The 16,905-nt window shown below is 35.6% G+C and overlaps 1 protein-coding gene across 5 annotated transcripts in view; it reads left to right on the forward strand.

The window, feature by feature from the left end:
• LOC139961959 (protein O-linked-mannose beta-1,2-N-acetylglucosaminyltransferase 1-like) overlaps positions 1-16,844 on the forward strand; it is a 34,415-nt gene extending 17,571 nt beyond the window's left edge. For 2 of the 5 annotated variants that reach the window (XM_071961685.1, XM_071961686.1), the window contains exons 9-21: positions 500-632; positions 1,562-1,662; positions 2,421-2,511; positions 3,968-4,167; positions 4,617-4,796; positions 6,479-6,649; positions 7,266-7,442; positions 7,700-7,763; positions 8,324-8,412; positions 9,244-9,370; positions 10,644-10,808; positions 12,098-12,229; positions 12,650-16,844. In XM_071961685.1, coding sequence (XP_071817786.1) covers positions 500-632; positions 1,562-1,662; positions 2,421-2,511; positions 3,968-4,167; positions 4,617-4,796; positions 6,479-6,649; positions 7,266-7,442; positions 7,700-7,763; positions 8,324-8,412; positions 9,244-9,370; positions 10,644-10,808; positions 12,098-12,229; positions 12,650-12,740 — 1,721 coding nt within the window. In that variant the 3' untranslated portion in view covers positions 12,741-16,844. The remainder of the gene's footprint in view (positions 1-499; positions 633-1,561; positions 1,663-2,420; positions 2,512-3,967; positions 4,168-4,616; positions 4,797-6,478; positions 6,650-7,265; positions 7,443-7,699; positions 7,764-8,323; positions 8,413-9,243; positions 9,371-10,643; positions 10,809-12,097; positions 12,230-12,649) is intronic. The other 3 variants (XM_071961688.1, XM_071961689.1, XM_071961687.1) reach the window with 3 other exon arrangements.
• The last annotated feature ends 61 nt before the right edge of the window (positions 16,845-16,905 follow it).

The following is a 16,905-nucleotide window of genomic DNA, read 5'->3' on the forward strand; positions in this document are numbered from 1 at the left end:
TGGTTACAGGGTATGCAAGGTACTGTGGCTTCTGACTGGCGCCCCTAGCAAAGAAATGGCCTTGTAGGGAACCCCACCAACTAATAGCTCGATAGCTTTGGTCGTTAGAGCATTGGGCTTGTAACCAAGAGGTCACTGCTTTCAAAAATGTAGTTGTGAATTTCTTGCTACTTTTCCATCGTTTACAAAGTGCCAGTCAGTTTTTCAGTTCTTAATTTACTTATATAACTTTGATTTAAAGCAGTTTCATGCATTTTATTTCTGAAATAAGACACCCAAAACTAGCTTTCCCACCTATTCATTTAGTAACCTTTAAAAGTTGAGGACATTTTTTTTTTATGTTAATAATTAAATTAAATGGAAAAATACATTATGCCAGGGCAAGAATTGAAATGTAGTTAAAGACATTTACTGAGAAAACCACAGTTGTAACTTTTAAAGACAGGAAAATGAGGATGCCAGGATTAGCTCTAACCTTTCTTGGTAAATTTCTTTGCAGTGAAAAACACTAACAGTGCAATGTGTGGGATGAAACTTCCTTGCTCTGGAAATGAAACTGCTGTGAAAATTGTCTCTGCCAGTTTGGAAAATACAGCCTTGCTTCCTGTATCGTTTTGTGTGAATGGTAAAGAGTAAGTAGATGGATTTATTTCTGTTTCATCCACTGCAGTGGTGGCCACTTTCGGCCTGAAATTCAAATTCAAAATATGCACAATGCTTATGGCTTCTTCTCTGTTTGTCGTCTGTGGAAGATAATAACAAATCTAGTGTTTTCATAATGTTGTAAGTGCTCAAAAGTGCATACTTTTGCATGTGCATATGTGCAAATAAAAACATTTTCTGACTCTGAGGTTTATCATTTATGGAACAGCACATTTGTTCTAGATGTCCTGTGTTTAATCATCACCAGCATAGATACTAGTTACATCTGCTATGAAAGTGTGGTAGGCTAGATACATTGGCTTTGAAAGTGTGGTAGGCTAGGTACAACTCCTGACCTGTGTTAGGCTAGGTACCTCTCTTATAGCAGTGTGGTAGGCTAGATACATCTGCTATGAAAATTGTGGTAGGCTAGGTACATATCTGCTATTTGAAGTGTCTAAGGCATAGGCTATAAGTGTTGATATTTGTTTTGGAAAATGACTGAATTTTTCTCACGGTTTGGTCATGGTGTTACTGCAACAGACATTAAATATTTTGTCTCCCCTTTGTTTACTTGTGAAATTTAAGAAAGAAAACTAGCTCATAACTGTAAACTGGATAGCCCACTCAACATGAAGCATGAGTTTCCAGCCATTCGGATTCTCCCACATGCATGTATGTGGCTGCCTATAAACTACTGCCTTCCAGGCTGATCAACTAGACCTATAAACCTGGAATTGTTTTAAAAATTGATTAAATCGATCTGGACATTCACGTAACACAGACAAAAAGATAGTTATACTTTATCATAAACCAGCTTCTGTGACATTTAAACTTTCCCATTGTGTGTATCCCGGCCAAGATTCCCTCATTACATCATCAGAATCTTTAATTGTTTTCTTCTGTTCCTCCCATCTAGAAAGTTTGCAAACATTGGCGGCCGTGGGCTGAACTTTCTAGTGTACGATTTGGACTGGGGATCAGTCATCAGATCTCAATCATTTGATACTTATGTATCAGGTATGACAGTCATTATTATTTGCCTATTGATTGTAGCATAGGTCTGGCATAAATGCAATGTTCCCTTACACTAATGATCAATAAAATCTTGACTATCAATCTATATAGTTCTACCAATGACAATATTCAACCAACACTCTGGTCTACGATGTTAATATTTCCTCATGCAATATTTCTCAACACTATTTTTTATGGGGCAAAAGAGGTCAAAAAGTCAAAAGTATTTGTAGTGCAAACCAGATGAAAGCTGTGTAAATGAAATAAAAGTGTTTTAAAACAAAACATTACTTATCATAGTCATTGTCTTTTATACTATTTCACTTTTTGTTCAAAGCTAAGAGAGTCGTTTGCCATAGCTCATACTCTCTGATCTAAGTTCACATCAAAGACACTTTCTCTTAATAACCTCAAACATTTTCCCTTGTATTAAAATGTCCAATATTCTTCCTGTTAAGATTTGCAAAAGTTCAGTCTTATATGAATTGTCTATACTAACCAGACTGCCATTTAAAACAACTCTTCTGTAAATGGGTAGAACAGCTATATGCTTGCTATATATCTGCTTTAACCTGTGAACGTATGATCATTGAAAAAGAAAATAATATTTCTATGTTATTCATGACCACTTAATCCATGTGTTTGTTTCATAATTTCATGTCTATATTAGTGTCATGCAGAGTTCTATATGACAGAGTGTAGATTCATTTCTGTGTGTAGATTTATTGAAGTATTCTCCTTCATTGAATTCACATTCGCAGAGGCCGAAAGTGATAGATTGGTTGAATTTCTACGGGAAGTTAACGAGAGGCAACTCCTGATAGGAGCAGTGTCTGACGATGCCTCGAGATGGTAAGATAAATGATAAAAGTTAACTTTGATGCATCTCATAATTGCATTATACTTTTTGAGGGAGTAATAGTCATAATATGCAAACTAGCAAATGGTTGTATTTTTTTCGGTCCGTAATATTTTTTTCATGTATTTCTATCTTGTTATCGTTTTGTTAGTTAATTTCTCATTCATGCCAAAAATTGTATCTTCACCTGTTAGTGATAAACTGTCACTACCAATGCATACTTTATTTCATCTTGTTTTTATAAGTTTTCACATACATTTGGACATAAAACTAGGCCCCCTCCCCCTTCCTCATGAATGAAAGAAGTTTTGATATGATTCTGGTTACTCCAGTACATGTGGCTTTATTTAAAATTTTGTGCTCTCAATTAGTGTCCAAGAAAAATTGCCAATAATTTCTATAGTAACAGTTAGTTTGTACATCTCAACTTGACAAAATAAGCAGCAAAGACAAATTTGATTTGATTTTCAAAATTTAAATTCAACAAAACTCTTCCATCTATCATTGTTGAGTTGGTACTTATGATGTGTATTACATAATGAGAAAGCCTTGTGATATTTGGACATGAATATTCATTTTGAAGCAGCCAATATATGTTGTTTGTAAACACAATTGCACATGTGCAATGAATATTTATTTTGGAAAAGCCAATAGTCTATTTATGTGAGCTCCAGCTAGAAATGAATATTCATACTGTTGTTCATATTCATATTGTCGTTGCAAGGTCGATGGAATCTGTTTACTTCTAGATCATTATGGTATATTTTTGAAAATTACTTGAAAGTCACAACAAATATCACGGACATCTACCCTCTTGAATCTACCTTTGAAAATGATCATTATTAGAAGGAAAAAAATGGTAATCCTTGTAACTGCGATTCAGTCGAGTGCCTAGAATTTTTTAAGTTGATTTTACTGTTTGATTGCAGATTTTAAAGTGTTCTATCTGTCATGGGTATAGTTTCTAAAATATAATGTATTTGTTGGGTAATTGCCTACTTCTAGTATCATCTTTATCTACTTAAAGGGTGTGAAGACTCGCTCAAAAAGAAACGTCTAATGCCGGTAATTTGACCTAGTTTTGAATGAGGTGTAATAGAAGTGTTAAACACCACCATCGATCCCAGAAAATACACACACAGCTTGCTACCGTAGGTAATTAGACACTAGTGTACAGTCAGTTCATACAGCTGCGGTCAATCACAGTGTACAAACCATACAGCGATGGACATCTCAGGTCCAGCTAAAGATAACAATTGAGGTATCACATTTCATTACTGTCTGCATTTTGTAGCAACACGAACAAAATGTCACTTGCAAGCAACGGAAACTTTACTTTTGCAGATGGCCGCACGCGGTTTGGGGAGAGTCTTCAATGCCTTTAATTAATCCTTTTGCAAATCCATCGTAATCCTCGTACATTGTTTTTTGTCTTTATCGTCATTGTAGGTTGTCTGTCCATGCAAAAGATATCTTGGAGAGATTTGGTGCCATCAAGATCCACGACTTAACGTTTAAAGGAATGTGGGTGTTTGTTGGCATGAAAGGTATACAGGGTTCTTCCCCCTTCGAAGAGATGAATCTTGCCAGCAACGTTAACGATAAATCAAAGGCTAAAGTGGCACTGAATGCCTGCATCCCAGACAAAAGTAAGTTTGTCCATTTAACTCAGCTTTGCTGCCTGTGTCTGAATACATAGAGTTTCATGTTTGTTGTAATTATGTCATCTCATCACTTCATTTTGTGGATGTTCTAGTTTTAATCATTTGGATATGCAGGATGTCCATAAAAAAGACAGCCTGCAGTTGTTTCTATAATTATGTTTGAAGGAAAACAGGTTTAATAAACTACACTTTCCTTATAAAACAAAGGAAGATCCTTCTTGAGTGCTAAGGACACATAATTTAATCCTCAAGCATAAGTGATCGAGAAAAGTAATGTGGAAATGAACAGTGGCAAATTTGAGGTTTAACAGTTAGGACGAGGCAGTTTAAGATTGTTCGATTTAGTACGATTAAATAGACATGTATGGGTTACAGTAGATCGATGTTACTTTTTAAAATGCTTACCTCACCTTATCTCTCTCTCTATTTGTCAGTCGAGGGTTTCCGGGTCTTACATCCGTCCGAGGTGAGAAGACGGGAGTTTTGTAAGAAATATCCGTCGTACGTAGATCTCTGTTCTGGTGAGAGGAAGAAGGACCTCAGGGCGCTGCCATTGGATGATATGTCTCTACATAAGAACAAAGCGTACAGCACCCCCATACTGGTCATTGGAGGTATGAGATGATTCTATAACCTCTGCATGTAGGATCTGTCATATGATACAGTGTTCATACAGTGCATATGATACAGTGTTCATACAGTGCATATCATACAGTGTTCATACAGTGCATATCATACAGTGTTCATACAGTGCATATCATACAGTGTTCATACAGTGCATATCATACAGTACATATCATACAGTGTTCATACAGTAGACAGTGTTCATACAGTGCATATGATATAGTGTCCATACAGTGCATATCATACAGTGTTCATACAGTGCATATCATACAGTGTTCATACAATGCATATGATACAGTGTTCATACAGTGCATATCATACAGTGTTCATACAGTGCATATCATACAGTGTTCATACAGTGCATATCATACAGTGTCCATACAGTGCATATCATACAGTGTTCATACAGTGCATATCATACAGTGTTCATACAATGCATATGATACAGTGTTCATACAGTGCATATCATATAGTGTTCATACAGTGCATATCATACAGTGTTCATACAATGCATATGATACAGTGTTCATACAGTGCATATCATATAGTGTTCATACAGTGCATATCATACAGTGTTCATACAGTGCATATGATATAGTGTTCATACAGTGCATATGATATAGTGTTCATACAGTGCATATCATACAGTGTTCATACAGTGCATATCATACAGTGTTCATACAGTGCATATGATACAGTGTTCATACAGTGCATATCATACAGTGTTCATACAGTGCATATCATACAGTGTTCATACAGTGCATATCATACAGTGTTCATACAGTGCATATAGTGTTCATACAGTGCATATCATACAGTGTTCATACAATGCATATGATACAGTGTTCATACAGTGCATATCATATAGTGTTCATACAGTGCATATCATACAGTGTTCATACAGTGCATATGATATAGTGTTCATACAGTGCATATGATATAGTGTTCATACAGTGCATATCATACAGTGTTCATACAGTGCATATGATACAGTGTTCATACAGTGCATATCATACAGTGTTCATACAGTGCATATCATACAGTGTTCATACAGTGCATATCATACAGTGTTCATACAGTGCATATCATACAGTGTTCATACAGTGCATATGATATAGTGTTCATACAGTGCATATCATACAGTGTTCATACAGTGCATATCATACAGTGTTCATACAGTGCATATCATTCAGTGTTCATACAGTGCATATCATACAGTGTTCATACAGTGCATATCATACAGTGTTCGTACAGTGCATTCACAGGGATGCATGCGGGACTGTTTGCAGAGGTTGACTGCTGAATAACAAATTTATACAAATGATTGCATTCACCAATATGTAGAACATGCAATGCAGTAAAGGCTTGTTTATAAATTTCGTAGCTTCCATATAAAGATAATCTAGATGATTTGTAACATAAACCAAAGCTTTAACTGTAAATCAGTTTTCCTGATGACATCATTAGAATGAAAAATAAGCTTAGATTCTTTCTTGCTGTAGCATACTTAAGGTTACTATGCGACAAGAGAATATTCATTGAATGTCAATGTCTTTAATTAGGACTTTAGTTATTGAATTGAACTGTATGCAAATGATCCTATGGATAACAGTTAACCTTTCACATAAGTGCCAAAATTGACTACCCGTTTCATTCATTCATTCACTCATAGGTGCTGATCTGAAAGCATTGCAAAGATGCATGGATTCATTGCTAGAAATTCCAGGACTTAACAGGGATAATGTTTATGTAGTCCTAGAAGGTCACTTTGAGGAACCTAGTGACCTGGTTAAACTCTATGGATTCAGGGTCAAAGAGCAACCGAGTTTCCCAAGTTACCATGGTGAGAAGATGTTTGGTTCTATGTTATCTATGACAGAGGAAGTTATTTCCTCATAATGATGACAGTTTGTATTAACATTTATTTATCAAACTTAAGATTAGGCTTTTTAGAAGTATCACTAATTGTGTAATGTTTTGGTGTGGAGTTTTGATTTGAAAGTTACTATTAAACAATAGACAACTAACTGACAACTGCATAATTGAACTTGCATAGGTTGTCCTCCTAGATTAATCAAAATTATAAAACAGCTAAATCTAATTAAATAGTAAATCTAAATCTACATATTCTCATATTTTTAATTAATAAATTTAACTCTGTACTCTAAGAGAACATCATTAAGGGTTATAGGTCTAGTTTCAACAAAAGGCCAGACAAAAATATTGCTGTTATCAATCTGATAAAGGGCCCAGATTAAGAGAACTTTTACAGCTCAGCTTGTAAACTGAGGTGATGCCTTTATATTTTTGTATGTGAAATAACCTTGAATGGGTTGTCTTTTATACTTTTGTACACTACTGAGTGTCCAATCAAAAGACCTTACTATCAGTTTAGTTCTTTACAAAAATTTGTATAATTTTGTTCCTTACTGTCAATGCTCTCCTTTTTCACTCGACAGAAAATTTGCGAAGGGCTTTAGAGCTAAGTCTGACATTTCAAAAGGACAAACCTTATGTGATTGTTCTTGAGCCTTATTTGGAAGTGTCTCCTGATTTTTTGAGGTATTTCTCCCAGACTCTTCATCTGTTGGAACAAGACCGATCACTTTTGACAGTTTCAGCGTGGAATGAAAATGGTGAGCCATTCGCAACAAAGAGATAGATACTTCTTATTTGCTTTTGGTTTCGCTTTGGTTTGCATTTTTGGATCAGACAACAGTGTACCAGATCTATATAATACATCTCTTACAAAGAAATGACAATAATACTTCCATAATGGTAATGGGGTTAGTAACTTTGCTATGATGTAATCCATTAAAGTGGAGACCACATTAATTTTTTATTTATAAACAAACTCAGTAGGAAAATCAGCTTCTTTTCCTTTTCTCTTTAGGTTTCATTCATTCATCCGGTGCAGCCCAGATTTTTTACAGAACACAAAACTTCCCTGGGTTTGGGTAAGTCTGGTTTATATTGTTTCAGATTACTTCATTATTTCTCTGTCATGAATTGTTTTTCGCTCTAGTATTATAAAGTCAAATATAAAGTCAGCATTGCAATATCAACAAGTCAACATGGACACAGGTTTGCTTTTGTACATAGAACCCTGGTCAGTTAGAATTTGAAATGTAGACGGTTGTATTTCTTTTGATTCCCTTGGATCATTTGGTCACTGAGTTTGTATCAGGCTAACAGACATTTAACCTAGTGAGGCAATATGCTAGATTTGCTAAAATGCCTACCAGGATTTTGAAACACCCTTTGAAGCACCTTCTACAAAGATTTAGATTTAGAATAGCTTGGTATTCATAGTATGGGAGTCTTTTATTGTTGCTAATAAATCTTAACTGCAATAGATATAAGTTGAGCGAGGATTTCTAAAACTGAATTTTGGTAACCAGTAATTCTTCCTTTGCTTCATGTGATGGTCATTTTTGTCTACTAGTCATGCATGTATTTATACTGTTTTATTCTATTCAACCATGTACAATGTTTTATCTTTGATGTTTGTTTTTAGATGGGTTTTAAGTAGACCTCTCATGGATGAGATTAGAGACACAAAGTATGAATGTTGTCAAGAGCCAACCTGGAGGGGATGGTTTCAAGGTAATGTATTTAATGATTGGAAATTGTTCTACATCTCCTCCTTCCTCTCAAGAATTTATTAATTATGTCTTTATTTTGATAAAAGTTTTGCTCTCATACAAAGATGAGCTGGAAATCTCTGATATTTTCTGGCTTAATTCAGAGACAAATTTTTAATTCATTTGTTCTGCATTAGTCAGATAGCTAAGTAGCTATGGTAGCTGAGTAGCAACATTCGACTGGATTAGTTACTATCACTGAAAGTTGGTAGAAAGGGTTAGTAGGGTCAAAGGGAGGGGGGGCAGAAGGGGGGGGGGGGAGAGGAGGAGGGAGACTTTGTTTAAATTGTAGAAATCAGGACAAATGTTGAAGGAAGCTAAATCAAGAAGATTGTAATATATGAATAGTTATGCAGATCTTTCATTTTCCACAGACTCTTAATAAGTAAACATACAGTGTGATATTTGCAAAATTGTCTTATGTTTTCAAACACTGATTTAAGACAATTCTAGCATCCTTGTGGGAGAGATAATTAACACATTATTGTGTAAAGATAGACTGGGGGATCTTTGCATCTCATATGTAAAGGTAATGTCACTTTATCTGCCTGTCAGCTGTCGTAGAATTTTATTTCAATTTGCAATAAGAAAGTAATACATTTTTTTTAGTCTTGATACATGACATCAGGAAAATTTTATTTCTTTATTGTTAATATTAATGTATGCACAAGTGTTGCTGACTAATTGTCAAACTATGCAATCTCTGTCGGCTAGTGCCATTCTCATAATGTTATTGGCTGTCTAAATTGTATTATTTATAAAAAAAAATGTGCTATATTTTTATTAAAAATAGGTGAATTCTTGAAGGGAAGGGAGATAATAGTACCAGATCTTTCACGTGTAAGGCGTTCCTTGCCGACTGGTTTTACGATGGAGACACCGTTTCTACGGAGATACTTAAAAGATAGGATATCATCGATGTAAGTCTATCTTGCTGTGCATTCCAAAATGTAACCTCTTCTCCCAGTCTAGTCTATTCCAAAATGTAACCTCTTCTTCCAGTCTAGTCTATTCCAAAATGTAACCTCTTATCCCAGTCTAGTCTATTCCAAAATGTAACCTCTTCTCCCAGTCTAGTCTATTCCAAAATGTAACCTCTTCTCCCAGTCTAGTCTATTCCAAAATGTAACCTCTTCTCCCAGTCTAGTCTATTCCAAAATGTAACCTCTTCTCCCAGTCTAGTCTATTCCAAAATGTAACCTCTTCTCCCAGTCTAGTCTATTCCAAAATGTAACCTCTTCTCCCAGTCTAGTCTATTCCAAAATGTAACCTCTTCTCCCAGTCTAGTCTTCAGTTAGGTTGCTAGATCTTCATCAATGCATCAATGCAATACACTTAACAATATGTTTTATTACCACTTTAAGGGTGACTTTGGTCAATTTCTGTCTTTTAATATTTCATAGTCTAAGAAAAGATGGAAACTCAGATTGCTTGTAATGTTACTTTACTTATTCCAGTTTTCAATGTATTTAGCTGCCTGAAATGCTCCTTTAAGGCTAAACTGATGATGTTGTTGGTTTTTCAATGCAGGCCTTAAAGTTAATGTACATCCATTGTTTTAATCAATTCTAATATTAAACTCAACTTGCTCATCTTCTTGTAACTTCAGATGAACAACAGAAACTCCTTGGACGACATTCACCATTTATTTTATCCTCTGCAAATATTTAAATGCACCTTGAAAATGTTAACTGAGGCCGTCAAAAATGTTGCTTTTTGAGTTTTGTGTAGCATAAGAGGAACTGGTCAGTGTGTTGGTCAGTGTGTTGGTCAGTGTGTTAGACTAGAAGCATGCAAGTTCCTGCGAGTTTCTGCTTGCAGGAGGATCTAAAATACATACAATATATACATACAAGTACTTTAATTGATGGTTCTCAGATGTTTAAATGGTCATTTTAAAGACTTAAATTTGTTTACTGAATACATTTTTGCTTGCCGTATTTTTTGACAGCCTATAATATATCAAAATAAATTTGTTGCCTACAGTTACCCAATGAATTGCATATTGTTTCTATTTACACATCTCTATTCCTGAAAATATTCCTGTCTTAGAGCTGTAGTCATTACATTTTTATTTTTTCAGTTGGTTGAATAACATCAATAAATAAACATCTTTCTTGTCATTTGTCTTTGTATCTTGCAAATCCCTCATCTTTGATATTATGATTTTTGTTTATTTTATTACTTTCCTAGCAACTCCAATTTAGAGCCCACAGAGACATACAAATTAACATATCATGAATACGAAACAGAGATTAAGTCTTTGATTGCCAGCAGTAGATTACTTAACACTACAGTATTACACCAGTGCTTACAAGATGGTACTCGACTTGCTACAAGTCTTTCTTTGGGATCAAGGTAAGAATTCGACTTATTATGTAATTTATGTCAAACTCTTTGATGGCAGAGGGGAGGAATCATTTGTACCGAGAGTTGTCAAGGTCCTGCTATCCATCTCACTGTTATCCATAACAAACTTTGGTACATATTAAAGCAAACAATACATGTACTGACTCAAGAGCTGGATATGAATAGTGGTTCTAAAATTTAACTTTCTATTCCCCCCCTCCCCTCCCTTCTCTGCTACATCTGTCCCTCACCTAATACAGACATACACTTGCATGCACACACACACACAGATATATGCTCACTTGTCCATTGCTTGGGTTTCTGTTACAATACTAAGCAACCAACCCTGAAACCCCCAGCTTGCCGGTTATATCGCAATACATTTAGTTTGGCGGTCACTGAGAATTGTTTACTTCAATCTCAGTTTTAATATGGATTCACTTTGGCCGGAAAGTCATATTTTGTGTGGGACACATATTTTGGTTTCTTTTAATGTGAACACCTCGCTCAGATTTAATGGAGTGATTTTACTAAGTTTTAAAACCTACTTAACATTTATTGCCATCAGTTATACACACCGTGTCCTGATACGATTAAGCGTTACCACTCTGATATCTCTGTGGTCATCCACAATAGGACAGACAGTCACTGAAATCTGCCAAAAGAAGAAGAAAGAGAAAGAATATTTATCATTATCCCAGGCGTGTAGCCAAGGGGGGGGGGGCGAAGGGGGCAGCCGCCCCCCCCCTTGAGCATATTTTTTACAATTTTTTTTAAGGTTTTTATGATATCGCTAGTATTTTCAAAAGAGAAAATGCTAAGATGCAACTAACAAGGCATGGGAAGTGCCATTTTCGGCGATCTGGGAGGCATTTACAGCCAAAATTTTCTTGTACGCTTCGCGCCAACCATGGTGGCGCTACGCTTAGATAGTTTGCAATGCCGAATCTACAGTTTCGCCCCTCCCTTGGCAAATTCCTGGCTACGCGCCTATATTATCCATATCTCTTTGTATGTGGACAACATTTCAACATTGCTAAGCATTTGTCTTCATATCTCAGTTTGCCATTGTCTTGGTATGATACATTTGTTGGGTATTATTATTAATCAGATTCTCAACCAGATAGAGAGGGTAAAGGAGTAAATAAGTGGGGAATCCATAGTCATACCCCTTGTTCAAATGAAATGAGTTTAAAATTACCAAACCTGAGGAGAAGGAAATATAACCAGGATTTGTTGAGGAGATAACATTTTGCCAATGAGGAAACTCATTTACTCTTTCCTCCATCTTGTTACAGTGCAATCTATTCGGTGTATTTTCATCAGAGTTCTGCCATAGATGATTCTGTCGTCAGGAAGCTAGCCTCTTGTTTCGGTCTTTCTAACGAGGAGGAAGTACCATTTAGAAACTGGCATGAGTCTGTCGTCAGGTGAGTTTCTAGCTGACATGCTGCGTCTGTAGATGTGTGAATGACTCAATGCTGCTACCTACACCGTCGGTACCTACGATATGTGATATGGATGATGCCGTTTTAAGAGATTCGCAAATGTGGTTACTCTCGGATGCTATTTTATGTTGTCAGCATATTTTCAGATGTCAAGAATCACCATAGCTACGACAGGACGATATTACAAATAAAATCCCTTGATTTTGCCTGTAAAACTGTTTGCATTAGCACTAAAGACTTGGACAATGGCACTGTACACCTTAAACATAATCTCTTGGTTAAATAGCATCTAGTCATGTTGATGTTAGTAACCTGCAATTAAAAGTCTGTATTCTCCTAAACGACTTACGTTTATGAGTGGACTATTTTTACATAAGTTTCCAAAATTCTTTCTTTTTCTAGGTTTACAAGATACAAATCTCAGTTTATTCTGGTGGGCTCCTACTCCAAGTTTTTCCTGAACAAGCCCATCAATACAGTTATAGTGACATGAAAACAGTTGCAAGTGGGAAAATTCTAGTCTGAGGAATTCTACTTTGATGGCCAAAATAAAACCCCTGTTGAAAACAGGAGTATGACGGTTGCATTGTACTTGGACGGCATGTTATCATCACCGTTGGGTTGAAGATGTTAATACTCCCCATCTAAGGTGATGTATTCATAAATCACTGCCTGTCCTAATGTGGTTTGCCAATGTGTGCTATGTACTAAGATATTTGGATTTCTCAAAAGTGTACTTTAGTTGGACAATGAATGACCAGTTTGGTCTTGGTCTTCTGATTCCAAGTACTATGTAAAGATGTGAGGTATTTTAACTGTATTGTGTGCATGATAAAAATATCAGCTGTGATATATGAACGGATTTTACATTGGAGCTTGGCTGAACTTACAGTACTAATATGCAACATAATAGACACTAATATGTCAAGAATTGTTGTCTTAAGTCTGTAACCATTGGCTTACAATACCCCAAATTGACTGCCCGAGGTTGGGGACTGCCATGGGGAAGTGATATGATTAGGTGGAAGATATTAAATTTGAGAGGTGTGCAAATGATATTTTATATACAAAAATGAACTAGAAACATGAATGTCATCATTCCTCTACAGAGCAGGTGAAACAAGTGGTGTAGCCAGGGGGGGGGGGGATTTCCCCTGAAATATTTGCCTGACTGCCACAAGAAATTGTCAGTAATTTTTTTTTTTTTAAAGAAAATTCATTTCGCCCCCTAGAGAACATTGGTCCCCCCCCCCTAAACAAGACTAGCTATGTCCCTGGTGTGTACTCAAATGATAATTTCATTAGCTACTCTCATTTTATGATAGATCCTCTTGACTGGAGATGAACGATATTTGCATTTTTCAAATTTGGGAATTGTTTTGAGAGCTTCAAGAATTTAAGGAGATTTTGAAAAGTAAAATATTGCACCAAAAAGCAGCATTTGTTAACAAGGCATCTGATACACACGATAATTTTCACATGTAAAGCATGGATATGCTTCATATTTAGTATGCCTATCCTCCTCACTGAATATGCCAACCATATCGTTTTCTGTTGAGGTCAAGTGTGATTTGAGGTAAACAGGTGAAAACTTGTAAACACAACAACATTTAAAAGTAAAACTTGAATCAACTTCATACGTCATGTGTGTAGGTCCAAGTTATTGAATAAAATAATGCTGTGGTCAAAGGTAACTTGAGAGTAGCTATCTGAAATCCTTGTAATCACAATCGCTCCGATAGCAACCAATATAAATGTTACACTCTTCAGGTAATGTATCTGTAATGACTTCCCTTCAGAAATTGTCTTCTTTAATGCTGATTTTAATTTATATTTTTTATTCTTTTCTAACTCATACAGTCTTGTAAAGTATGGAAATTTTTTTGTTTTACTTAACCATTTTTCTATCAGGTTACCTTAGTTTTATTTTAATTTGTTTTCCAAATTATTTCTAAATATAATTAATTTAACAAAGAACAATTTTTTTTGGTCAATGTTTTAGTGAAAAATAAGAAAGATAATTTTGAATTGTACAACTCAGTTTAATTGTGCGTTATGTATGAAATGATATTTTCACTTGACTTACTCAACTTGTGTCACAATACTGAATGACTCTGTTAGAGGAGAAACCATATGTCAGGATAGAAAAATGAATATTGTGACCTTTGCACTTACTTGACTGCAACATTTATTAATACTTCTTTTTATGATTATTACATATATTATGAGCATTTGCCATCCTTATAACTGGTTATCACTATTATTCTTTGTTCAATTTTGTCTTCCATCACATACCATATAAATGTTTGTATGATTTTCTTGAAAATATAAATTATTTGAAACTAATCAAATGAAAATGATATTACACAGCACTTTTGTTTGTCAATGTGCACACTTGGTGCTGTAGCCTTCATAATAATAATCTAAAATATTTACAGATATGATTTTGTTATTCTTTGAATTTATTGTAATTGTGATGAGTGGATGAACTTGAGTTCGATTGGGTCCTTGCAATCAATAACAACATTCTGACTATGGGTTGCAAATTGTCATGTTCTGCTGGTTTACAACAAACCCAGTGAGGGTAGTTGGAAGGACTGGGGGGGGGTGGGGGGAGGACAGTAATTGGGAATGTATATCTTTGAAGAAAATTCTGTTTGCAATTGTTTTTTATTTTTAATAGTAAATCCTTACATCTTGACATTCTTCTGTTCATGGCCATTTAATGTCATTTTATTATGGACTGAAATTGGAACATTTTCACCTAAGAATCACATGAAGGCTTGCTAGTTGCAGCACATTATTTCAGTGGTTTAAAGTTTAGATTTCAGGAGTGGGGAGAACAAGCAATTTCTGTTGGTACTTTTTTACATTTATTTTTTAATATTGTGAAGCTTTTTTCTTTATAAAACTTCCTCTCTTTAGATATCTATATTGTACATAAGTGACTATATTCCTTATTTTGTTTTCTATGTACCAAACAGAATTTTCTTACAGCTGTTAGGTTCAGCTTGTTATAAGCCTCAACACATAACTAACATTCTACAATCTGCCACAGCTCTAAGCAGTATTTAACCTCTAACATGGTCTGTGTTTTGAAAGTATTAATCTCGACTCATTTTCAGTTTTCATGCATGAAATCCTTGTTCCATCAATAACTGTTTTTATTAATAAACAAACGTGAAAGACGCAATAAATTATTAATCATGACAATTTACAACTTAATGTATGATATTCTTTTTGTTTTTGGTTTCGATGATAATCGTAACCTTTGCAATCATGCGTGTGTGTATGTGTGTGTGTATGTATGTGTGTGTGTGTGTGTGCGTGCGTTTGTGACGCCCAGCTTGTAAACACGATATCTCAAGAAGGGAAGCTTGGACAGTTCTCATATTTGGTACATAGGAGTATCTTATTGAGTACAAGAAGCCTATTGTTTTTGGTGTAGGTCAAAGGTCACTTGGGGTCACCAGGGGTCAAATAGTGAAAAGCTTGTAAACATGATATCTCAAGAAGCAAAGCTTGGATTGATTTCATTTCTGGTATATAGGTTGACCACATTAAGTACAAACAGCCTATCGTTTTTGGTGGATATCGAAGGTCATTTAGGGTCACCAGGGGTCAACTTGTTAAAACCTTTTCATAATATACGGTATCTCCCATCGTCCAGCCTATAAGTATATGACATGGGCGATTCGCCTCATAAGAAAAGGAGAGCCTACTGACAATTGAAAATGATCGTATGGGCATCCGTAGATTTGAATCTGAACTCGCGACAATATCCCCATTGACTTAAGTGTGTCGCTAGAAGTCCTGAATTGCTATGTACATATCTACATACATGTACAGTGTCTTCCAAGGCTTGCTTTCAGACCATAGATATATAAAAGTACTAGAGCTACTTCAACACTTGTGACTCATCCGTATGGATATTTTGCTAAAGAGTTGATGTGATTTCGATGGAATAGTGCACTTGAATGGCGAAGCATGCCTTCTCTAGAAAATATTTGTAGATCATTGGTAGTTCTGGTTGGATGTAAGTTGCACAGGTACCACGAATTTCAAAACATTTCTTGGCCAGCTGCCAAGGAGAAACTAGGTCAAGCACCTGTGAACTTGAGATTTGCTTTCACTCCATGGAGTTGGCTGTAATGTTGGCCTAGTTTTTCTCAATAATTTGTGAAACTACCATTGACAGGGTGTGACAAGGTTGATATTTTGGGACTAGTTGTGAATGGGGTAAGGGATTGTTTCAAAACATAACAGTCATGTGATCCAATGTCAACAAAGGTCAATCAGGGGTCAAAAACTAGTATTTTTGCAATAACTTGAGAACCAAATGTCCATTAAGGTTGGGAGTTACGCTATTGTAATACAATAGTAGACCTGCATTTGGGTGACCTTTGACCTCAGGTTGACCTCCAGTGACCTGTATTAGCTTCTTTCAAGTTGATTCTTTGAAGTTTTGTGGGCATATTCCAATCTGAATTGTCCATAAGTAGACTCCTCTGCAACCTTAATGTGCGAAGTTATTAGAGATTTGGTTTGGTTTGTAATACTTGGTGTGCAGATTCATAAAATTGAGTACAAGAACCCTACTGTTTTTGATGGAGGTGTGTATAACCACGTACAGACTGACCTGTGTTAGCATGCCATAG

This window comes from Apostichopus japonicus, chromosome 20 (genome assembly GCF_037975245.1).
Source record: "Apostichopus japonicus isolate 1M-3 chromosome 20, ASM3797524v1, whole genome shotgun sequence".
Taxonomy (NCBI): domain Eukaryota; kingdom Metazoa; phylum Echinodermata; class Holothuroidea; order Aspidochirotida; family Stichopodidae; genus Apostichopus; species Apostichopus japonicus.